Below are 25,841 nucleotides of genomic sequence, written 5' to 3'. Positions count from 1 at the left end.
TTTACTTTCCCCAGGCTACTCAATGGGGGCACCAGTGACTAAAGATTTGTGCCGTTTCTGCAATTGGTCGACAGAAAATGCAGGAACTGTTTGGAAACTGGTAACTGCCTGGAACATCAGCGTGATGTGATGGCGTGATACTCGAAATGATACTTCCAATAATTCTATGATGGGGAAGAATGAGTCTGAAGCCAGCTTATCTTAATCAAACAGGTTTATTTCCCAAGATGGAATTGTATAAAACACTGGTGAGGCCACAACTGGAGCAATGTGTGCCATTCTGGCCATCACATTACAGGAGGGACCTAATTGCTCTGGAGGGAGTGCAGAAGAGGTTTTTACAAGAATGTTGCCAGGGCTAGAAAAGTGTAGCTATGAGGAGAGATGGAATAGGTTGGGGTTATTTTCCTTGGAACAAAGAAGGCTGAGGGGTGACTTTTTTTTAAAAAAATCTTTTTATTCTCCTCCTTTTTCACATTTTCTCCCACATTTACACCCATCAACAATAAACAATAATCAGCAAGATATGTCAATCCCCATAATAACAATGATCCCATCTACCCACCAACCCCCAAACCTCAACCCGCATGTTTACATAAACAAATGACAAAAAGGAATCAGGGATTACCCATAGTCACCCTTAATCTACACAGCTCCCCACCCCACCCCCCCACAAACCCCCCCCAACCAACGCCATCCAGCCTCTGAAAGAGTACCGTACATGATACCTCGGTTCCTTCCCCCCAACTTTCCACCCCGGCTAGACCACTCGGACCCTGTTCTGCCAGGCTCCGATGGCCGCAGCCCCTCCCCCCACCTCACTCCCGTTCACTGGCCGGCACAAACCGGCCAGCGTGGAGGCCCCCGCCCGGGTCCCTTTCCCACTTGCCCGGCCCCAGGAAAGCCCAAAGATCCCCTTTTAGCACACAAACCCCGCATATCCACCTACATCCCAAAGAGCCCTCCTTTCGAGTGAAAGTCCCGTCCCTTCCCTTGTCCAAATATATTCACCTGAGGAAGGAACAGTGGTCCAAAAGCTAGTGACATCAAAACAAACCTGTTGGACTTTAACCTGGTGTTGTAAAACTTCTTACTGTTCTCACCCCAGTCCAACGCCGGCATCTCCACATCAAATATATACAACATTGACTCCTTTAGGCTCTACACCCGCGCGCAGTGATACAAAAAAGAAGAAAATACAGTCATGAGGTTACATTGGCACATGGCCATTCCTCAATTTGTCAGTTCTGCCACAGTCCTTCTGCTTTCGCAAACTCCTCCGCTGCTTCCGCCGTTCCAAAATAAAAGTCCCTGAGCTTGTAAGTCACCCTCAGCTTCGCTGGATATACAATGCCGCACCGCACCTTGCTAATGTACAGTGCCCTCTTCACCCGGTTGAAGGCAGCCCGCCTCCTCGCCAGCTCCACCGTAAAGTCCTGGTATACACTTATACCAGCTCCAGCCCAATGCACCACCCGCTCCTGCTTGGCCCAGCTCAGGACCTTCTCCTTCACACTGTACCTATGGAAGCACAGAGTCACTGTCCTTGGCGGCTCACTCGCCTTTGGTACAGGCCTCCACGACCGATGAGCCCGATCCAGTTCATATCGGGAGGGATCCTCCCCCTTCCCCAATAGTTTTGCCAGCATCGCGGCAAAATACTCAGTCGGCTTCGGTCCTTCAACTCCTTCGGGCAGCCCCACAATCCTCAAATTCTGTCGCCTGGATCTGTTTTCCAGGTCTTCCATTTTTCCTCGCAGATCCTTGTTAGTGCCCATCACCTTCCGCATCTCCTTCCCCATCGAGGCAAGTTGATCACCGTGCTGCAATAACGTCTCCTCCACTTCCTTCAGCACCTCCCCTTGCGCTCGCACCTCCGCCACTGCGCTCGCCACCTCCGTCCTCACCGGGGAAACCGCCTCCTCCACCAGCGCACTCAAAACCTCCCTCATCTCCTTCCTCACCATCTCCATACATTTCTCAATCTGCGCCAACTGCTTTTCGAATTCCGCAGCCATCATCTTAGTTATTTCTTCAGCCGTAAGCAATGCGGCCTCCCCTGGTGCTCCAGCCTCCATTTTCCTTGGTGACCCCGCGGTGACCTTTCCACTCCCCGACGGACCTTCAGCTGTTTTTTTTACGGCTGTTTTTTTGCTCACCCTCGACATTTTTCTTTTTATTCTGTGCCTTCACTGTGCCTCTCTGTGCCTTCTCCCTGCTTTTGCCGCCTCCGTGGACCCTGGGACCGGGCTTAAAGCCCCGAAAATGCCGTTCCCGAACTGGAGCCCTCTATTGTGCGGCCGCCTCCCGCCCGCCGTCACCTGAAGTGGCTGAGGGGTGACTTAATTGAGCTGTACAAAATTATGAGGGGAAGAGATAGAGTGGACAGGATAAAATAGTTTCCCTTGCTGGAGAATTCTAGAACCAGGGGACTTAGATTCAAGATAAGAGGCAGAAGGTGCAGAGGGGACATGAGAAAGAGACTTTTTACGCAGCGGAGAGTGTGAGTCTGGAATTTGCTGCCTGAGTTGGTGGTGGAGGCAGAGACCCTATGCTCAAGTACCTGGATCTACACCAGATTCTGTAAGCTACAGGGCTGTGGACCAGGTGCAGGAAGATGGGATTAGAAAGGGCACCTGGGTGTCCTCAGGCGGCATGGACAAGATGGGTCGAATGGCCTCCTTCTGAGCTGTAACTTTTCTATGCTTCTAAGGTAGCAGTGCAAAGTCACAGATTCCCAGGGCGAGATTCTCCGACCCCCCGCCGGGTCGGAGAATCGCCGGGGGCTGGCGTGAATCCCGCCCCTGCCGGTTGCCGAAGTCTCCGGCACCGGATATTCGGTGGGGGCGGGAATCGCACCGCGCCGGTTGGCGGGCCCCCCCCCCCGCTCGATTCTCCAGCCCGGACGGGCCGAAGTCCCGCCGCTAAAATGCCTGTCCCGCCGGCGTAAATTAAACCACCTACCTTACCGGCGGGACAAGGCGGCGCGGGCGGGCTCCGGGGTCCTGGGGGGGGGGGCGCGGGGCGATCTGGCCCCGGGGGGTTCCCCCACGGTGGCCTGGCCCGCGATCGGGGCCCACCGATCCGCGGGCGGGCCTGTGCCGTGGGGGCACTCTTTCCCTTCTGCCTCCGCCACGGTCTCCACCATGGCGGAGGCGGAAGAGACTCCCTCCACTGCGCATGCGCGGGAATGCCGTCAGCGGCCGCTAACGCTCCCGCGCATGCGCCGCCCGGAGATGTAATTTCCGCGCCAGCTGGCGGGGCACCAAGGCCTTTTCCGCCAGCTGGCGGGGCGGAAATTTGTCCGGCGCCGACCTAGCCCCTTAAGGTTGGGGCACGGCCCCCAAAGATGCGGGCATTCCGCACCTTTGGGGCGGCGCGATGCCCGTCTGATTTGCGCCATTTTGGGCGCCAGTCGGCGGACATCGCGCCGTTTCCGGAGAATTTTGCCCCCGTTCCTCCCCGGCACCCAGAGTGACCTGGTTTATATACCTTGCAATGATTCCTTAATCCTTCCCCAGTTGGAGAGGCCTGTGCTTAATTACAAATTTAAAACATGCATGTCATCGCAGCACAAATTCAACATTTTTTTTTTTGAAAATCTTTTTATTGCCTTTTCTCATATTTATAAACAGTTGTTACTTATATACATTACATTTTTCTTTCCCGCACTAATTTGCTTTATTTTACAGAGAGGTTTGTTTTGTCCTTCATTTGACTAACTGTACGTACATTTTGTTGCCCTCTGGATCGGTCTATGATATCCCCCCTTCCTCCTCCCCCCGCCCCCCCATTGGTTTCAGCACCCTTCCGCTTCTCTTGTGGTTTCCCCATCCCCCTCCATCTTTTGAAGGTGGTATCTAGCATGGCTGGGGGGGGAATCTGTGATTGCCGCAGATGGGGGCCATGGGGGACATTTTGGTTATCCCGAAGTGCGGTCTCAACTGGGTCCACGTTCTCAGCATGGCCGCTACCACTGGGCTCCTTGTATACCTTGTTGAGGAGGATGGGAGTGCTGCTGTGGCCAGGTGACAGGATGCCTACTCCATTTGTACCCAATCTGTGTCAGGTTCTTGTACCCATCCCCTCACTTTTTATGCCGTTGCTGCCCAGTGGTAGTATTGTAGGTTCGGTAGAGCCAGGGCCCCTCTGACTTTCCCTCTTTGCAGTGTTGGTTTAGGAAATCTCGGGTTCTTATTCCCCCATGATTAAATGTCTCCAGTAGAACATTTTCTAAATTACCTTCCCTGCTGTGAGCAAGTCTGCTCTAATTTTTTAACTGCTGAGCATTCTTCAAATCCTTGGGTCACTAACCCAGCCATGATTAGCCTGTCTATGTTTGGAAAAAGGCCTTGGGGGATGAAGATCGGGATGGATCTAAACAGGGAAAGGAACCTTGGCAGTATGTTCATCTTGATTTCCCGTCAGGGAGAGTGGGAGTGAGCCCCACCATTGAAGGTCTTTTCTTACTTCCTCCACCAGGCTGGTCAGGTTCTACTTGTGGATCTGTGTCCAGCCTCTGGCTATTTGGATCCCCAGTTAACGGAATCTGTTCTGGGCCGTTTTGAAAGGGAGCCCCTCCAGCTCTCTCTCTCCCCCGTTTGGGTTCACTGGGAATGTCTCGCTTTTGCCCCAGAAATTCAATATTAACCATTTCCCTTTCTAGAAGCAAAGAAAACACGTGCATTTCATTTTCAGAAAATGGAAAACTGAAGGTAAAATAAAATTGCCCATGAAAAAAGAAACTCACATCCCTAGTCTTGCTTTTCTAAAACCCCCAACAATGTGTCACTGCGAATGTTCCTTTAGGTGAAATAGTCTGATAACTGATGTGTAACCCACTGGAGTTTAGAGCTTTCCTGTTTCTAACCATTTGTTTTAGGCTTGCCATATCAACCTGGAATCTTTTTTCATTCATGCTCTTGAGACGTTATGTCAAAGGGATCAGTTGTTGATGTTACAGTCTGCCGGCACTATCCCTTCATCATTTCCCCTATTTAGCATTTTTCCCAATGTTTTTGATAAAAGGAAAGCCATGTAAACCTCCTCTTCTAATGCAAGAGTATCTGCAGCTGGGGTGCTCTTTACTACTCACCTTATTTTCTTGGCATGCCTAGTCATTTTCACCCACAAAGAATATTATAAATCCCGCTGCACTTGAAAACCCACCAACAAGGTTTGCAAGAGGCATCACTAAACAAGAACAATATTCTTCGGATCACCCAAAGATGAAAACTTGAAAACACATTTCTCCACCTTTAATTTTTTTAAATGTTTTGATTGCCTGCAAGATACCCTGGAACTTGGGGATGTGTCATTATAATACCCAGTTCAAGAACATCAAAACTCACATCCGGACGTATCTGGGTGCCCAGCCAGTTTGAATGCCCAAACAGACTCCACAACTACTCTGTCCCATCCTTGGAAGTGCGAAGCCCTCATCTGACTGCAATAGGCTAACAAATTTGAGCAAAGCAACCTCAGATTAATACTGTTTTATTTCTAACCCAATATATTTAAGGGGCTCATTAGTCTGACTCCCAACCTTACAATCTGTCCAAGTCTTGTCAATGATTCTGTTTTGAAGCTCACTGATGCCACCCCATAGGGAATAATCGACATCCGTCAAGAAGATGCCTGCCAGCTTCCCACCATGGTGCCAGTAAAACATGGTTGGATCTGCCTTCCGTTGGACACAATCCAACTTTAACAACACTGATCGGACTGAAATGTCCCACATGCTAGAAGCATTGTTTAAACTATATTCGCACTTATCCAACTTCCAAAGCTTTTCCCCACCTCTTGCGTTTCCTTAAAAGGTTTGAGGAACACTTCACCCTGGTGGTGATCCCCCTGTAGAAATGTAGCATTCATATCTATCGATGTAAACTGCCACGAAAATGTCTCCAGTAGAACATTTTCTAAATTACCTTCCCTGCTGTGAGCGAGTCTGCTCTCATTTTTTAACTGCTGAGCATTCTTCAGATCCTTGGGTCACTAACCCAGCCTTGGCCTTTTCCATCCACCCACCTTTGTGATAACACTGGTTGACCCCTATTTGGGACTACTGAATACACACCAACCTCCCTTCAACTGTCCAACTCCCTCTGTTTAGCCTCCCGTGTGGCTTTATCCCCTAACTTGCCAATCGTTACAAACATTTCTAAAGTCGCAGGGACCACTGCTTCTGCTGCTTTATCGTAATGGAACAATATTCTCCACTCTATATTGTCTAGTCAGGCTGTGACCACCCCCCACCCCCCCTACTTGCATGTTTAAGTGTTTCTTACTGTCAGATCCCCTGCTTACCCCGTCAGTGGCCCTCTCCACTGTAGATGACACTTCCTTAACTGGGATTCATCATCTGACCCATCGTTGTACCTCGAACTACACTTCCTTATTTTCCATTCTCAGATTCTGTTTTCCCAGTCCATGGCCTTCAGTGCTTGTCCTTCATCCTGGACATTCAGCCAGTGGTGGGACGGTAACGAGTTATTTTACTTATAACAATAATCTGCCCAGGGCGGCACGGTGACGCAGTAGTTAGCACTACTGCCTCAGAGCGTCGAGGACCCGGATTCGATCCCGGTCCCGGGCCACTGTCCCTGTGAAGTTTGCACATTCTTCCCGTGTCTGCGTGGGTTTCACCCCCACAACCCAGAAAGATGTGCAGGGTAGGTGAATTGGCCACTCTAAATTGCCCTTAATTGGAAAAAAAGAATTGGGTAGTCTAAATTTATTTATGCAGGGGGTGCATTTGACAGCACTGAAGGCAACTTTGGATTTCTTCCATACACCAACTGGTACTAGTTATATCCCTCAACCATTTGTAAAGAATTCTTAGCATGCACTGCTCATGCCAACACCATTTACAATTTGTAATCTGGTTGATTAGCCAGTGTCTTATGAAAAATGTCACGTATCACTGAATCATTCCTCTCACACAAACCATTGTTCTCAGTTGTAGAATACATGACCATGATACTCAGATTTTCACACATGTCCCAAAATTACCCATTCGTACATCCCCTTCCATTATCCAACAGGACTTTTTTTGGTGTTCCAAATCCGGTGCTCACCCATTTCTCCAGGATCCTATCGACAACGATCCATTTGTTCTTTCCATATATCACCATAAATAGGCTAAATCTGGTTGCCGTATACGAAGAATAGCAAAATTCAAAACAGTCCTGTTCCTTGTCCCATACTTTCCACTGCACGGTTAAATTCCCTAACTATTGGAAGACTATTAACAGGACGTGGCAGTGTCCTTTGATATTTAACACAAGTGTCACACAAAACCGTGACTTGCTCAAAAAGGTTATTGTATTTTTTATCGGCCACTCCACCATCTCACAGTAGAGCTTTCAGCTTTTGTGACACCATTTGTGCAAATTTTCCGTGGAACTTCCAAATTGCCAACTTCTTGTCCACTAAACTTTTTAATACCCAGAAGTTAACAAGACTGCTTGAACTCTTTGATGAAAAATGTCTGGCTTCCTTAATGGCAGGCAGTAATGGCCTGACTCGAAGGGGCAATTTAGGGTGGCCAATCCACCTAACCTGCACATCTGGACTGTGGGAGGAAACGAGCACCCGGAGGAAACCCACGCAGACATGGGGAGAAGGTGCAACCTCCACACAGTCACCTGAAGTTGGAATTGAACCCGGGTCTCTGGCGCTGTGAGACAGCAGTGCTAACCACTGTGCCACCATGCTGCCCATGTTGCGCATTTGTATAATTGTTGCAAAAGAATACAATTATCAAGGAGGATGTAATGGCACTTAACAGGTGATTATTCCCTTTTTCTCTCTTGTGTTACCCTTCAGGTCATGGTAAATGTGATTGTGGACAATGTCAATGTAACAAAGGCTTTGGTGGAACTGCATGCGAGTGTGCAGAGGCTATTGGGCAATGTGTGGAGCCAGGCATCAATGCCACCTGCAGTGGGAGAGGAAAATGCACGTGTAATGAGTGTAAATGTCATGCAGGATACCAACCTCCGTATTGCAAAGAATGTCCGGGCTGTCCGTCTCCATGCCCAACCTATGTGTAAGTACCCCTCTGAGAGCTGCCAGTTAACGTCAGAAAACAAAGACTAAGATTAAAAATAGAGCCTACAACATGGAGATAAACAAAATTCAGATTGGTAGTTGCTGCTCCTTGAAATTATGACCAATTCTCATCAGAACCTATGTTCCTAGAGCAAGGAGTTTTGATTTACTTTGCTTTACATTCCATAACAGGGGAATGAATTGATGTCGGCATGTTTTCACTGCTTCTGCAAATAGCGGAGAGTTAAAACTAAAGGTGAAAATGACGTAAATATTCTGCAGATTTGAAAGAAAGGTTAGGGAGGTGTCTTCCCATTATGCGACAGAGTGGCACAGAGAGCCGCAAAAATGGCGTAGGAGCTGCCAGCCCCAACAGCGGCTTTCTCTGAAGGGGCGAGTCCCATGATGTAACGATGGCGTAAAAATAGAACCCGCCCCAGCGAATACCAACCCCCCCACGCAACAGCACCACTCCAACACACTACCCAAACACTCCCAACCCCCACCCCAAACACACAGCCCCTACCCCGAACACTGCCTACAATGAAGGGTGTCACCTGAAAGATTAAGCGGCACGACCCAAACAGGCCCCACCTCAAACAACCTTCCACAAACACACATCCCCAAATACCCGCCAAACTCACCCCCCCAGCACAGAACCCACAAATAGCCCCACCCCAAACACAAACCCCCACAAGCACACACCCCACGAACAGCCCCATTCCAAAAACACCCCCACATAACAGCCCCGCCACGCAACACCACCCCCCACAAACAAGTCCCACCCCTGCAAAAAAAAAACTCCCTTCAAGGTATACCCACGCCCCTTCATGGCACCCCCCCACCCCTCCCCCAGCACTGCTTCAGGCACTACCCAGGCAGCATCTGGCACAATTCTGGGGGTAGTGCCAGGGTGTAGTGCCAAGGCATTGCATGGGTACTGCCAGAGGGCAGTGCCCAGGTATGACCCTCTTTCTCATGAGCGATGCACTCACTTGAACTCCTCTGGCGGGTTCTGCTTGTAGGGGCACGCCTTGGGAGAGTGTGACGACGTGATTATGTAACGGAGGGGGGATTATCTGGTGCAGTGGCCTGATAATTAGATGTAACTATATTGTAATGGGGATCCGCCAGTGCTGAACGCCAGGATTCCTGTTACTTTGGCTGTCAGGAAATGCAGCCACTGCGTAAATCCAACATTGTCTTGCAAACTCCAAATGAAAATGTATTTGATGCTGTTTTGGAAAATAGGTTGCTATAGTTTCATATCTAGGTTAATAGGCAACAGTTGTAATCAGTTCACTGTGGCTGTAGCACTATTTTCAGCACATGGCAAACCCTAAAACTGCTTCTTCAGGGAAAAGTAGGGATGGGTAATAACTGCTGATCTGGCCAGCAATGCCCACATCCTGTGAATGAATAAAAAAGGTGCAACAGAGGGTTCGAATTTCCAAACACTTCAAGGTTTTGGCAGCAACAGCAACTTTCAATTAAAGGGCATCTTCAATTAAATAAAACATCCCGAAAGTGCTTCACAGGGAATCCCATCAGAATGGAATACTCAAGGGCATTTGATATGGACAAGGATTGGGAGAAGGGACAAGAAGGTCTGGTAGCTCTTCTCATAAAGAATGAAATTAATACACCCGTGAAAGGTGAGCTTCGTCCAGAAAATGAAGCTGTCAATTCAGTTTAGATGGTGATAAGTAGCAGCAAGGAAAAAAAGTCACTGGTTTCAAAAAGCATTTGATAAGTGCCACACAGAAGGCTAGGATTCATAGAATTTACAGTGCAGAAGGAGGCCATTCGGCCCATCCAGTCTGCACCGGCTCCTGGAAAGAGCACCCTACCCAAGGTCAACACTTCCACCCTATCCCCATAACCCAGTAACCCCACCCAACACTAAGGGCAATTTATCATGGCCAATCCACCTAACCTGCACATCTTTGGACTGTGGGAGGAAACCGGAGCACCCGGAGGAAACCCACGCACACACGGGGAGGATGTGCAGACTCCGCACAGACAGTGACCCAAGCCGGAATCGAACCTGGGACCCTGGAGCTGTGAAGCAATTGTGCTATCCACAATGCTACTGTGCTGCCCTGATCTGGCCAGAGCTCTGGCCAGACCAGAGCTCATGGTGCTGTGCGTAAAATATTAACATGGACAGCGTTAATGGCTAACAAACAGGGAGCAGAGTTGTGAATGAATGGATCATTTTTGGGTCGGCAAACTGAAGATAGTGGAGTGTAACATGCGATCACAATGCTGGGGGACCTCGACTAGTTAAATTTCTTGAATTAATGAATTGGATGAAGGGACTGAATGTATTGTAGCCATATTTGTTGATGATACAAAGATTGGTGGGAAAGCAAATTGTGAGGGGGAAGGGAGTATTCCTTTTCACATGTCTGTAAGGTGTATTTGAGGATTGATTACTTTGTAGTGAGTCGGGAGATTTTAGTTGGGATGGAGGGGGCAGAGTATGCGGGGATAGTTATCTCGGACCATGGCGTCATTCTCCGACCCCCCGACGGGTCGGAGAATGGCCGTTGGCCGCCGTGAATCCCGTCCCCGCCCCCGCCGAAGTCTCCGGTACCGGAGATTGGGCAGGGGCGGGAATCGGGCCGCGCCGGTTGGCGGGACCCCCCGCTCAATTCTCAGGCCCGGATGGGCCGACGTCCCGCCCAGAAATCTCCTGTCCCGCCGGCGTAAATTAAACCTGGTATTTACCGGCGGGACCAGGCGGCGTGGGCGGGCTCCGGGGTCCTGGGGGGGGCGCGGGGCGATCTGACCCCAGGGGGTGCCCCCACGGTGGCCTGGCCCGCGATCGGGGCCCACCGATCCGCGGGCGGGCCTGTGCCGTGGGGGCATTCTTTCCCTTCCGCCTCCGCCACGGCCTCCACCATGGCGGAAGCGGAAGTGACTCTCCCCACTGTGCATGCGCGGGAAACTTTCAGCGGCTGCTGACGATCCCGCGCATGCACCGGAAAACTGTCAGCGGCCGCTGACGCTCCCGCGCATGCGCCGCATTTCCGCGCCAGCTGGCGGGGCAATAAACGCCTTTTCCGCCAGCTGGCGGGGCGGAAATCCCTCCGGCGCCGACCTAGCCCCTCAATGTTGGGGCTCGGCCCCCAAAGATGCGGAGCATTCCGCACCTTTGGGCCGGCGTGATGCCCGACTGATTGGCGCCGTTTTTGGCGCCAGTCGGCGGAAATCGCGCCGTTGGGGGAGAATTTCAGCCCATACACCCCACTGGCTGGAAATTCGGTTTAGATTGGGACGAGAGTAGAGGTTTGACTCGGGGTTGTTGGCGGATGGAGGTTTTTGTGATAATGTGCGGGCGGCGATTAAGGAGTATGTGGAGTTGAATCAGAATGGGGAGGTGTTGGCGGCCAGTTTTTGGGAAGCACAAGGCAGTGGTCCGGGGAGAAATTATTTTGTTTAAGGCTCGTGCGGATAGGGAAAGGAGGGAGGAACATAACCATCGAGTGAACAAAATAGTGGAGATGGACAGGAAATATTCAAGGGTGCCCACCGTGAAGGGATTGTTGAGGAGGAAAAAGTTACAGGGGCAGTTTGACAGGCTGACAATGGGGAGGGCAGTAGGGCAACTGCTTAGGGCAAGAGGGGTGCAATATGAGTATGGGGAAAAGGCGAGCCGCATGCTCGCGCACCAGCTGCAGAGGCAAGCCACGTCCAGGGAAATATTGAAGATCCAGACTGGGACTGGGAGTGTGGTGTCAGAGCCAGGGAAGATAAATGAGACATTTAGGGAATACTGCCAGGGACTTTATGAGGCGGACCCGGGAGGAGAGGAGGGGGACATGGGGCGATTTCTGGACAAGCTGGAATTTCCCCAGGTGGAGGAAGCAAATAGGCAGGCGTTGGAGGAGCCCCTGGGGCTGAGGGAGGTGCTGGATAGTATCAGGGGTATGAAGTCGGGGAAGGCCCCTGGGCTGGATGGGCACTCGGCGGAATTCTATCAGGAATTTGCGGCGGACCTGGCACCACATCTGTTGGGTGAAGCACTGGAGAAGCATTTAATGAAGCACTGGAGAAGGGGGAGTTGCCGGAGACGATGACAGAGGCAGTAATCACACTAATCCCGAAAAAAGGGAAGGACCCGGAGGAATGTGTTTTATATAAACTCATATCAAATTGAACACAAATGTGAACGTATTGGCTAAGTTGTTGGCGGGGAGAATGGAGGAGTGTGCCCCTGAAGTGGTTGCAGAAGATCAAACAGATTTTGTGAAGGGCAGGCAGCTCGCGAGTAATATTAGACAGGTGTTGAATGTGGTGATGAATCCGTCGTGAGCTCTGGTACCGGAGCTGGTGGTGTCAATGGAAGCAGATAAGGCATTTGATTGGGTGGAGTCGTGGTACTTGTTCGAGGTTTTGGGAAGGTTTGGGTTTGGCCCGAGATTTGTGGCATGGGTACGGTTGCTGTATGTGGCACCAAGGGCGAGGGTGAGGACAAATGACATAAGCTCACAAAGTTTTGACTTACACAGGGGTACGAGGCAGAATTGCCCGCTGTCACCGTTGCTGTTTGCGCTGGCCATAGAGCCATTGGCAATGGCTCTCAGAGGGGTGGTGGAGAGGAGGGGGATTATGAGAGGACAGAGGGAGCATCGGGTGTCGCTCTATGCCGATGACCTCTTGCTGTATGTTTCGGATCCGTTGGAGAGTATGGGAAGGATTATGGGCCTGTTGGGGAGGTTTGGAGGTTTCTCAGGGTACAAGCTGAATGTAGGGAAAAGCGAGGTATTCCCGGTGAATGAGCTGGCACAGCGGGCTAATTTAGGGGGGATGCCATTTACGGTAGCGAGGGATAGGTTTAGGTATTTGGGGATTCAGTTAGCGAGGAAATGGACGAGGCTCCATAGTGGAACTTACCGAAGCTGGAGGAGGAGGCTAGGGAGGATCTTAAGAGGTGGGATACACTGCACTTAACGCTGGCAGGGAGGGTCCAAGTGGTGAAAATGAATATTCTGCCAAGGTTCTTGTTTATCTTTCAAGCTCTCTCGATCTTTATACCAAAGGCCTTTTTTTCGGAAAGTGGACACGAACATTTCTGACTTTGTATGGACGGGGAAGGTGCCGAGTGTGGGGAGGACCCTACTACAGAGGCAGTGGCAGCAGGGGGGGTTGGCGTTTGCGAACTTGCTTCATTATTATTGGGCGGCGAATGTGAACAAGGTGCGGCGGTGGTGGAAAGGAGAAGGGGTAGAGTGGGTTAGGTTGGAGGAGGAATCTTGTAAGAAGTCTAGTTTGAGGGCTATGGAGATGGCAGTGTTGCCAATGGCTCCAAGTAGGTATTCAGGGAGCCCAGTGGTGCAGTCCACAGTGAAGATATGGAATCAGTTGAGGAGGCATTTTATGGTGGAAGTGATGTAGGTGCTAACGCCGCTGTGCGGGAATCTGGAGGAGCTCAGGAGGAGGATAGAGCTGCCGAGGGGGAGTGAGTTCAGGTATCTGCAGGTTAGGGACTTTGCGCAAAAGGTCAGGAGGGGGTTCCCTAGGTTGCCTGGATACATCCTGCTGGAGCGACTGCTGCTCCCGGATGTGGAAAGGGAGGGAAGAATTGGGGATATATACAAGTGGCTGGGGAGCAGGGAGGCAAGCGGGTGGTGAAGATCAAGGAGAAATGGGAAGCGGAGTCGGGATGGGAGATCAATTGGGGAGCATGGAATGAGGCACTGCGTAGGGTAAACGGGACCTCCTTATGTGCAAGGATGAGCCTGATACAATTTAAGATGGTGCACAGGGTGCATATGTCTAGGCGAGAATGAGTGGGTTCTTTCAGGGGTAGCAGATGAGTGTGGGAGGTGTGGGCGGGGTCCAGCTAATCACATGCACATATTTTGGGGTTGCGAAAAATTTGCAAGATTCTGTCCGGGTGGTTCACGGCCTCAGCCAGGATAGTGGAGGAGGAGGTGGATCCGGACCCTTTGGTGGCGATATTTGGGGTTTCAGAGAAACCGGAGCTCATGAAGAGGAGGAAGGCCGATGCCGTGGCCTTCGCCTCTGATATACCTTCAATTCACCAAGAGGCCGAGAGAGCGAGTGAACATAAGGCTTTATTAGTCATGAACTTGCCTAGTCAGAGTCAGTAGTATCGAGGCTGGCCTATATATGCCCCGGTGTGGGCAGAGCCAGAGGCGGAGCCATACCGGGGTTACAGTACAGTACTTGGAAGCAGTTCATATCACCACTTCCAGGTCATAGGTCACAGGTTATGGTATCATGCATGCATTATGGTGAATACATTCACCACATTCACCCCCGTTAAAAAAAATCAAGTCCAGCAGGGGTGACGTGGGGTCATTACATATCCAATCTATCTGGAGGCTGGATCGTTCTCTTCGACCTCCGCAGCTCCGGTGGTGCGGAGGCACGGTTGTCACAGGTGGTGACTCCAGGGGTGTTGTGTCTGGAGCTTGAGCCTCAGTCCGGGGTGTTGGAGACGGTTGGGGTGCGGGGGTAGGGTGGGGGTGATGGGTGGCGGCAGTGGCGGCGCGGGACAATACAGGAGACCCGGGGGGGTGGTATGGGGCGCTGTGAGTGGCGGCAGACAGCGGGGGGGGGGGGGGGATGTAGGCGGGGGGGGGGGCGCGTTGGTGGGGGAACCAGCTGGTGCCAGGTCCCGTAGGGAGACCGTATCTTGCCGTCTGTCCTGGTGCGCGATGTAAGCATACTGGGGGTTTACGTGGAGCAGCTGGACCCTCTCGACCAGGGGGTCGGTCTTATGGCTCCTCATGTGCCTCCGGAGAAGGACAGGCCCCGAAGTTTTCAGCGAAGATGGAAGCGAGACCCCGGAGATGGACTTCCCCGGGAAGATAAACAAGCGATCGAGAGGGGTGTCGTTCGTGGCCGTGCAGAGGAGTGATCTGATGGAGTGGAGGGCGTCAGGGAGGACCTCCTGCCAGTGGGGGATTGGGAGACTTCTAGACCTAAGGGCCAGAAGAACGGCCTTCCATACCGCCGGGTTCTCCCTCTCCACCTGCCCGTTTCCCTGCGGGTTATAACTCGTGGTCCTGCTCGAGGTGATGCCTTTGTTGAGCAGGTACTGACGCAGCTCATCGCTCATGAACGATGTGCCCCGGTCACTGTGGACGTAGGCAGGGAAACCGAACAGTGTGAAGATGCTGTGCAGTGCCTTTATTACGGTGGCTGAGGTCATGTCGGGGCAGGGGTCGGCGAAGGGGAAGCGGGAGTACTCATCGATGACGGTGAGAAAGTATATATTCCGGTTGGTGGAGGGGAGGGGTCCTTTGAAGTCAATGCTTAGGCGCTCAAAGGGCCGGGAGGCCTTTACGAGGTGGGCCTTGTCTGGCCGGTACAAGTGCGGTTTGCACTCCGCGCAGACTTGGCAGTCCCTGGTCATGGCCTGGATCTCTTCGGAGGAGAAGGGCAGATTGCGGGCCTTAATGAAGTGGGTAAGCCGGGTGACCCCCGGGTGGCAGAGGTCATTGTGGATAGCCCGAAGTTGGTCATCTTGCGCGCTGGCGCATGTGCCGCGGGATAGGGCATCTGGGGGCTCGTTGAGCTTCCCAGGACGATACTTGATATCGTAATTGAAGGTGGAAAGTTCGATCCTCCACCTCAAGATTTTGTCATTTTTTATTTTGCCCCGTTGTGCGTTGTCAAACATGAAGGCGACCGACCGCTGGTCGGTGACGAGGGTGAACCTCCTACCGGCTAGGTGGTCCCTCCAGTGCCGCACGGCTTCCACTATGGCTTGTGCTTCCTTCTCGACCGAGGGGTGTCGAATTTCGGAAGCGTGGAGGGTCCTGGAGAAAAATGCTACTGGCCTGCCCGCCTGGTTGAGTGTGGCGGCCAGTGCAACACCTGACGTGTCGCTCTCGACCTGAAAAGGGATGGACTCATCCACCGCGTGCATTGCGGCCTTGGTGATATCGGCCTTGATGCGGCCGAAGGCCAAGCGGGCCTCATCCGTCAGGGGGAAACTGGTGGTTTGAATCAGTGGGCGGGCTTTGACCGCATAGTTGGGGACCCACTGGGTGTAGTAGGAGAACAGTCCCAGGCATCGTTTTAAGACCTTGAGGCTGTGGGGAGGGGGGGAGTTCTGTGAGGGGTCGCATGCGGTTGGGGTCGGGCCCTAGGACTCCGTTCTCCACGATGTATCCAACGATGGCCAGTCGGGTAATACGGAAGACACACTTTTCTTTGTTGTATGTAAGGTTGAGGGATTGGGCGGCTTGGCGAAACCTCTGAAGGATGGCGTCATGGTCCTGCTGGTCATGGCCACAGATGGTCACGTTGTCCAGGTACGGGTATGTCGCCCACAAACCGTACTGGTCCACCATTCGGTCCATCGTTCTCTGATAAGACCGAGACCCCATTAGTGACGCCGAAAGGGACTCTGAGGAAGTGGAAGAGTCGGCCGGCTGCTTCAAAGGCAGTGTAGTGGCACTCTTCCGGCCGGATTGGGAGCTTGTGTTAGGCCGCCTTCAGATGGAGAACACACGGTACTGTGCGACCTGGTTGACCAACTCCGCTATGTGGGGGAGGGGGTACGCATCCAGTTGCGTGAACCGGTTAATTGTCTGGCTGTAGTCCACAACCATCCGGTTTTTTCCCCCGGTCCGGACGACCACCACTTGCGCTCTTCATGGGCTGTTACTGGCCTCTATGCTCCCCTCACTGAACCTCTGACTTGAGAAATAACATGTCTAGCGAGCTGTACCGCCTGCTCCTGGTGGCAATGGGCTTACAGTCCGGAGTGAGGTTCGCAAAGAGTGAAGAGGGGGAGACCTTGAGGATCGCGAGGCTGCATACTGTATACTGCATACTGCCGAACTGCAAGGTCAGGCTTCGGTGATTACACTGAAAATCCAATCCGAGCAGTAGGGGGGGCGCAGAGGTGGGGGAGGACGTAGAGCTTGAAACGGGTATACTCTGCTCCCTGTATCGCGAGGTTGACGATACAGTGCCCCCGGATCTGGACCGAATGAGACCTGGAGGCAAGGGAGATTGTTTGTGAGGCCGGGTAGGTGTGGAGGGAGCAGCGCCTTACCGTGTCGAGGTGGACAAAGCTCTCCGTGCTCCCAGAGTCGAAGATGCAGGGGGTCTCGTGCCCGTTGACCCGGACGACCATCATGGAGTTCCTCAGTGGTTTCGGCTGCAACTGGTCGAGGGTCACCACGCCCAGCTGTGGGTAGCCTGCGTGGTCAGTGGAGTTGCAAGATGGTGGCCCCCATGCGTCGCACGTGTCAGACGGGGTCGAAGATGGCGACCAAGATGGCCGCCCCCATTGGTCGCACGTGTTGGTCGGTACTGGGGCCGGCGGTCAAGATGACGGTCCCCACGATTTGCATGATGCCGATGACGCGTCAGGGGAGGGCGTTCCAGGCAGGTACGCAGCCACATTGCGGGGTCTGTGGGACTGTGAGTCCATGGGTTGGGCCTGGTGTGTTTTCGATTTCTGGGCCTTAGATCGGCCCAGACAGACTCTCGCGTAGTGCCCCTTTTCCCCGCAGTCGCTGCACGTCGCCGTGCGGGCTGGGCAGCGCTGCCGGGGGTGTTGGCCCTGGCCACAGAAGTAGCATTGCGGTTCTCCGGCCTGGGCTGGCAGACGCGCGGCGCAGGCCTGCGGCGTAGGCGGGTCTGACGGGGGCCATGACGATAGTGCCCAGGAGGGGGTCACCGGGCCCAGGCCCGCGGGGAACGCGCTGAGGTTCTGGGAGGCCACCTCGAGCGAAGTCGCTAGCTTTACCGTGTCCCGCAGGTAGGAGGTCCCGTTTTGCAGCAGGCGCTGCCTGATATAGTTCGAGCGGACCCCGCCATGTAAGTGTCCCGGATCTGTGAGTTCATAAGCTCCTCCGCCGTCACATCTCGGTAGCTGCAGTTTCTTGCGAGTAGAGTCAGTGTTTCCAGATAATTGTCTAGCGATTCTCTAGCGCGTTGACAGCAAGTAGTGAGGAGGTGCCTGGCGAACACCTTGTTCACGGGCTTCACGAAGCCGCTTCCTCATACGTGGCCGCTTTCTCAATCATTACCGAGATTCGATGGCTCACCCAAGTGTGGAAGAGTCGCAGTTTGAGGGTATCCGAGGGAGCCGTTGCTGAGGAGTTGATATAGGCCTCGAAGCATCAAAGCCAATGTTCAAATATTTCCTTGGCTTCGGACGCGCAGGCGTCGAGTTCGAGCCTGTCTGGCTTTAGAGCGGCTTCCATGACTAATAAATTGATATACCTTCAATTCACCAAGAGGCCGAGAGAGCGAGTGAACATAAGGCTTTAGTAGTCATGAACTTGCCTAGCCAGAGTCAGTAGTACAGATGAATGCCGCCCACAAGAGGCCGGCCTATATATGCCCGGGTGTGGGCGGAGCCAGAGGCGGAGCCATACCGGGGTTACAGTACAGTACCTGGAAGCAGTTCATGTCACCACTTCCAGGTCATAGGTCACAGGTTATGGTATCATGCATGCATTATGGTGAATACATTCACCACAGCCTCTCTGATTGCACGCTGGCGGATTTTGCTAGAGTGGCGGTTGGCATCGCCACCAGGGGTAGCCACTTGGTTGGGTGACCTGTACGACTTTCTGCGATTGGAGAAGATAAAGTATGAGTTAAGGGGCTCTTCAGGGGGGGTTTGGGGAAAGGCAGGGGATGTTTGTGACCGTGTTTGAGGGGCTGTTCATCGCGGGGGAGGGGGGGGGGGGTGTAAAAGGGAAAATATCTGTACAGACTGTACAGTTGATTGTTGGGAAGTATGTTTCCAATGGTGTTTGTTCGCTGTACCCTGTTTTGATACAATTTTGTAATAAAATACATTTTTTTAAAAAGGAAAGCAAGTTGTGAGGGGGAAACAAAGAGTCTGCAAAGGGATATATATAGGTTAAGTGAGTGGACACAAAATTGGCACGTGGAGTGTAATGTGGGAAAATGTCAGGTTGCCCATTTTGAGGGGAAAAGTAGAAAGACAGAATATTGGCCCGAGTTCTCCGGCCATTGCAATTTACTTTTCCTGCCGCAACGCACTCCCACCCATGGGTTTCCTGGGGGAGTGGGAAATCCCAATGACAATTGGAGGGGAAACAATCCCGCCATAAGTGAAAGATGCGCAGACGAGAAACACGCGGCTGGCAGACTGTCATTATTTCAATGGAGATAGACAGTATCATGCTGTGATACAGAGGGACCTGGGTATCCTCAGACAGAAATCACCAACAAGCTAAAATGCAGGTCCAGTAAGTAATTAGGATGGCAAATGGAATGATGCCGTTTAGGGCAAAGGTAATAGAGTATAAAAGCAGAGAAGTCTTGCTATAACTGCACAGAGCGTTGTGAAACCACATCTGGAGTACTGTGTACAATTTTGTTCGCCTTAGAACCATAGAATTCCCACAGTACAGAATAGGCAATTCAGCTCTGACAGAGCACCCTACTGAGGCCCACTCCCCCGCCCTATCCCCATAACCCCTAACCCCAACAAATCTGCACACCTTTGGACACTAAGAGGCAATTTAGCATGGTCAATCCACCAAACCTGCATATTATTTGACTGTGGGAGGAAACTGGAGCACCCGGAGGAAACCCACATTGTCACGGGGAGAAAGTGCAAACACCACACAGACAGTCAGTCACCCAAGGCCGAAATTGAACCTGGGTCCCTGGGACCAATCCTTATTGAAGAAAAGATGTACTTTCCTTGGAGGCAGTTCAGAGGAGTTCACCAGGCTGATTCCTTGGATGAAGGGGCTGTCTTGTGAGGAAAGGCTAACCTGAATTCATTGGAGGTTAAAAGAATGAGAGGTGACTTTATTGCAACATCTGAGATACTGAGGGGGCCTTGACAGGGTAGATGCTGAGAGGATGTTTTCCTCTTGTGGGGAATCTAGAACTGGGGGAGTCACGGTTTCAAAGAAAGACGTATCCCATTTAAGATGGACATGAGGATGAATTTCTTCTCTCAGAGGATTGTTAATCTTTGAAATTCTCTGCTCAGAGAGCAGTGAAGATTGGGCCTTTGAATATACAGGAAAATGAAATAAAGACCACAGTAAGATAGGCAATGATCTCGGGGGTGTCACGGTGGCACAGTGGTTAGCACTGCTGCCTCACAGTGCTGAGGACCGGGGTTCAATCCCAGCTCCTGGTCACTGTCCATGTGGAGTTTGCACATTCTCCCTGTATCTGCGTGGGTCTCACCCCCACAACCCAAAGATGTGCAGGATAGGTGGATTGGCCACGCTAAATTGCCCCTTAATTGGAAAAAAAGCAATTGGGTACTCTAAATCTATTTAAAAAAAAGATAGGCCATGATCTCACTGACTGGTGGAGCAGGCCCGAGGGGCGGAATGGTCTAGCCCTGCTCCTATTTTTTATGTTTTTGTGTTTGAAGGGATATTAGGGTGGGTGGCCAAATGTTTGGTCAACGAGGTAGTTTTAAAGAGCGTCTTCAAGGTGAGGAAGCCAGCGAGGAAAAGAGGTTTAGGTAGGGAATTCTAGAGCTTGGGATCTGGACAGCTGATGGCACAACTGTCAAGTGGGGCAACATTTAAAATCGGAGGCTTGCGAGAGACCAGAATTGGAACAGACAGAGATGTTTGAGGGTTTCAGAGTTGCAGGAATTCATGGAACTAAGGGGTGAGATCATGGAATGACTTGAAAACAAGGATAAGAGTTTTAAAATTGAGGCAAGGCTGGACTGGGAGCTAATGTAGTTAAGTAAGTACAGGGTGATAGATGAATAGATATTGGTATGTGTTATGTGATGAATATAAGAAAATTGTCATACTTTATAGTTTATATTTCTCCAGTAATAATATGAAAACCTAGGAAACAGACAGTATGTCTGCTAGATCTGTGATTAAAAGTGAAGTAATCGGTGATATTTGCCTGGGTAGTGTATTGCTAAAGATATTAAAAGCCATTTTACTTATTTTCAGATAGAAAGCTAATGTAATGTTGTAACAGTTTGAGCCTGGCTTGACAAATCAAGGCACATCTTGTAACAAGAGACAAAAGAATGCCTTGTGCTTTGAGTGCAGCTGGTGTAGCAAATGGGGGAGGCCAATATGCCTGGACAAAGGGAGTTACTTCTAGGGCTCTAAGCTGAGCTGAAGGTTTTCCGCTTGGCCCTAAAAAAAGGTTTCTCTCTTCAAGGACTCTGCACCAATATAAGCAAATAAAACCTGGTCATTAACTTTGTACATAAGTGATATTTGAAATATATGGGTTGCTTAGTTGGAATGTAGAGGCAGGTTTTAGGAAGCAAGTTATGATGTTAACTGCAAAACAACTTCTTTGTTGTTAATGTGCTAATTCTGTGATCAAATTTAAGTTTGCTTTAGTATAAAAGCTGTCTCCTGGTCAGCATTATCACTCCTGTGGTGCAAGAACATTTCCTTACAGTTTTACCAAACGCAAATAGTTAGGTTCTAATCCGGGATCATAACCAAAATTGGGTTCCTGGTCTGGACCTATAACAGTTAGGAGAGGGGGGCATCAGAACTTTGGAGGTGGAGTACAGGAGGCTACTTCTCTAGAATTGAGCCAATAGCGCCTTGTGAGAGATCCATTCCCCCAAAGTTAACTGTTTCCTCTTGGAAGGACAGGAGTTGACAGTGTGGGAAATTAAGGTGAGAGTTAGATTTGAATGTCTTAGTTCACTCATGAAATACTTAACTGTTCTATATCTTCTCCTGCCCTTTCTAGGTCTTTCTGTTACGAAATCTTATGTTGAGCTAATATAATGAAGCTCGTAAGGCTGATAGGGTTTGAATATTTTGAAACGCTTTAGAGATAGAGAGTGGGCACAGGTCAATGAACTATCTTAGGTTGGAATGGAGGAATGGGTGAAGCAGTGTTTGGAGTGCAGTTTTTGACCTTTGCATTTCTCTACTTATTTACGACAGACATTGTATTGAGTGTCTTGGATTCTCAAGTGGTCTGTACGAGAAGAACTGCACTGAATCCTGTAAGAATATACGGCACACTTTAGTGGATGAACTGAAGGACCATAATGTGTGTAAAGAGAAAGACTCCAAGAAATGCTGGATGAGTTTCTCAATGAAGGAGTTAGATGGGGTTTCACAGTATGACGTGACCATCAAGAAGACAACAGGTTTGTATAAATGTCTTCCCTTATGTAAGCAGACTGCAACAAAGGCCTGCACACATGCTCAATTTACCATCACAAGTTGACAGCTCTGTATTTTCTGTTCTTTTTTAAACCAAAGGATGGGAATTTAATGGGCCTTGATGAAACCTTTAACTCCAGCAGCTCAGTAGAAATAGTGATTGGGAAGACATGATAACGATAGATTGAAATACTGGGATGAGGTATGCCTGGAAAAGGGAGTTACTTCCAGGGCTCTAAGCTGAGCTGAAGATTTTCAGCTTGATCCTAAAAAAAGGTTTCTCTCTTCAAGGACATTGCACCAATATGAGCAAATAAAACCTGGTTATTAACTTTATACATAAGTGGTATTTGGAGGGCAGCATGGTGGCGCAGTGGGTTAGCACTGCAGTCTCATGGCGCCGAGGTCCCAGGTTCGATCCCGGCCCTGGGTCACAGTCCGTGTGGAGTTTGCACATTCTCCCCGTGTTTGCGTGGGTTTCGCCCCCACAATCCAAAGATGTGCAGGGTAGGTGGATTGGTCACGCTAAATTTCCCCTTAATTGGAAAAAATGAATTGGCTACTCTAAAATTTGTTTTTAAGTAAAAGGGAGTGAGCATCACTCATTGCAGGCTGAATAACTGCTGGGGGTGGAGGGGGAGGAGAAGGGGGAAGAGGAAGGGGGGGCATTGAGGGGGAGGGCAGATGACACACAGCCCTCTCTCCTCCCCACCCCCACCCTTGCTGGAAACCACCCTGGCGTGAAGCTAACCAACAACACACCAACCAACCCTACGGTAGTAAAGAACAGTGGGGCTCATTAACCAGGCTGAGTGGGACATGTGCCCCCTTATTGGAGCATCAGTTCCCGGTGAGGAATGGAGCCCAATACCTAGGATACCCTGACTAGGAGAAGGTATGTCCAGGGTCTTGGGTCAGGAGAGTATGGGAGCATAAGAGACAGGGTGGGTTTAAGGAGAAGGAGTGCGTTGGAACAAAGTGGGTGTTAAATCTAAGGGGATACACCCTGCAATCAACAAGGGAAATCCCCCAAAGAGTGACCAACCCCCATCCTTTAAGCATTTCAGGATAAAAAACTAGCCATTCCGCTGCTGTCCTGCCTGCCCACACCAAATGTACTATCGCGCAGGCCATGTACCTTTAGGGGCAATAGGTTTGATAATAAGCCTAATTGACCTTTAATCGATCATTTTAATAGGGCATGTGGGCTGCCAACTTCAGCACCCGTACGTCCCCCATATTATAGAGGTGAGCTCCAGGGTGGGTGGGAAGGTAGTGGGATGAGACCCTAACCCATTGTACATGCCCCCAGCCGCCCCTGGAAAATGTTTATGACAAACTTTCTACAATGTTGAAACTGGTTTTCAGTCATGAGCTTCCATTGAAATAATCCTATGTAAACTGTACATGCCAGGGGCATGTAAAACTCAGCCCAACATCCAGACATGGAAGATACCAAATCAATGGTGACATCAACCATATGATAAAAAGAATGTGCTAATGAAAATAGCACTGGATACTAGAGCAGCTATAAGATGCTCACTTCTCGTAAGATGCTGGGACAAGCTCGCTGCTGGAGGAATTGCATTGAGATAGCTTTGAGGCCAGTCATAGATTCCATTGGCACACGCACAAGGACTATCCAAAGAGTTGACTTACTCCTGTGACTTTCTGTTTTCATTTCTTAATTTCAGAATGTCCTCAGCCTCCAAATATCATTGCAATTGTTGCTGGAGGAGTTGTCGGTGTGCTTCTAATTGGACTCCTCATTCTTCTGATCTGGAAACTGGTGACTGAACTCTATGACCGACGGGAGTACAAGAAATTTGAAAAGGAGAGAGCAAGATCCAAGTGGAATGACGTATGTAGAAATCTTCATTTGCCCTTTATAACAAACCTTCTACAAAGTTGAAACTGGTTTTCAGTGATGAGCTCCCATTGAAATAATCCTATGTAAACAGTACTTTTGTATTTTAAATATTTTCGCACCGATCTGATGGGTGGTGGTGTTGCCGCTGGGCTAGTAATCCAGAGACCCGGGGTAATGCTCCAGGAACCCGGGTTCAAATCCCACCAGGGCAGATGGTGGAATTTAAAGTGCTGCCCTAAATTCAACAAAAATCTGGAATTAAAAGTCTATTGATGACCACGAAGCCATTGTCTATTGTCGTAAAAATCCATTTGGTCCACTAATGTCCTTTCGGGAAGGAAATTTGCCGTCCTTACCTGGTCTGGCCTAATGTGACTCCAGACCCACAGCAATGTGGTTGACTCTTATCTGCCCCTCTGAAATATTCAGTTCATGTACGATTAGGGATGGGAAACAAATGCTGGCTTTTCCAGCGATACCCACATCTCATGCAAGAATTTTTAAAGTGTTATGTTTGTACGCAACACTTTTTTAAAAATTGGGTTTTTCCATTCCATGTGACGCCAAAATATATTAGAACAACCATTTTGCGTCAGTCTGTAGTTGCACAACGTTTTTTTAATATAAATTTAGAGCACCCTATACTTTGTTTTCCAATTAAGGGGCAATTTAGCATCGCCAATCCAATAACCTGCAATCAAATACAATCTATCTGTCTCGATATTCTCTGCACCTTAGTCTCCCTCTATGGTATTACCTCCTGGTTCCCACACCCAAGTTAGTTTAAACATTCCCCAGCAGCATTTGCAAATGATCCCACAACAAAATTGGCCTGCCTCAGTTTAGCTGCTGCCCATCTGGCCTGGAAGAGGTTCCACCCTCCCTCCTGTACCATCTTTCCAGCAATGCATTTATCTGTTCCATCCTGCGGTTTCTATACTCAGTTGCAGTCGACACCAAGTGTAATCAGACGATTGGTACTTTTGAGATCCTGCTTGCTAAATTCTGATCTAGCTCCCTATACGCTAACCGCAGGCCCACATTCCTCTTTCTGCCTGTGTCACAGGTGCTAATGTGGGCCACAGCCAACTAGCTATTCGCCCACCCCACAGAGTGCTCTGCAGCTGCTCAGTGACATCCCTGACCCTGGAACCAGGGAGGCAACGTACCAACATGGGTTCGTATCCACTGCTGTAGATGTGCCTGTTTGTTCCCTAAATATTGAACCCCCATTGCTCTTCCAGACTCCTTGTGTCCGTCTGAACAGCTGAGACAGTCGTGATGTCATTGACTGAGCCCCAGCTGAAATCCTAGGAAAACCATTGCTTCTATTGGTATTCAGAGCTGAATACTGCTCGAAAAGGATGATGTGGGGCGGCACGGTGGCGCAGTAGTTAGCACTGCTGCCTCACAATGTTGAGGACCCGGGTTCATAGAACATAGAACATTACAGCGCAGTACAGGCCCTTCGGCCCTCGATGTTGCGCTGACCTGTGAAACCACTCTAAAGCCCATCTACACTATTCCCTTATTGTCCATATGTCTATCCAATGACCATTTGATTGCCCTTAGTGTTGGCGAGTCCACTACTGTTGCAGGCAGGGCATTCCATGCCCTTACTACTCTCTGAGTAAAGAACCTACCTCTGACATCTGTCTTATATCTATCTCCCCTCAATTTAAAGCTATGTCCCCTCGTGCTAGACATCACCATCCGAGGAAAAAGGCTCTCACTGTCCACCCTACCCAATCCTCTGATCATCTTGTATGCCTCAATTAAGTCACCTCTTAACCTTC

The 25,841-nt window shown here is 50.4% G+C and overlaps 1 protein-coding gene across 2 annotated transcripts in view; it reads left to right on the top strand.

Moving 5' to 3' along the window:
- The window catches only part of itgb2 (integrin, beta 2), a 162,793-nt gene that overhangs the window by 105,293 nt on the left and 31,659 nt on the right, over positions 1-25,841 (top strand). For both annotated transcript variants that reach the window (XM_072482001.1, XM_072482007.1), the window contains 3 exons: positions 7,831-8,053; positions 21,951-22,159; positions 23,870-24,036. In XM_072482001.1, the coding sequence (XP_072338102.1) occupies positions 7,831-8,053; positions 21,951-22,159; positions 23,870-24,036 (599 nt within the window). The remainder of the gene's footprint in view (positions 1-7,830; positions 8,054-21,950; positions 22,160-23,869; positions 24,037-25,841) is intronic.

Source organism: Scyliorhinus torazame, chromosome 2 (assembly GCF_047496885.1).
Source record: "Scyliorhinus torazame isolate Kashiwa2021f chromosome 2, sScyTor2.1, whole genome shotgun sequence".
Lineage (NCBI taxonomy): Eukaryota > Metazoa > Chordata > Chondrichthyes > Carcharhiniformes > Scyliorhinidae > Scyliorhinus > Scyliorhinus torazame.
This window is presented reverse-complemented; position numbering and strand designations above follow the sequence as displayed.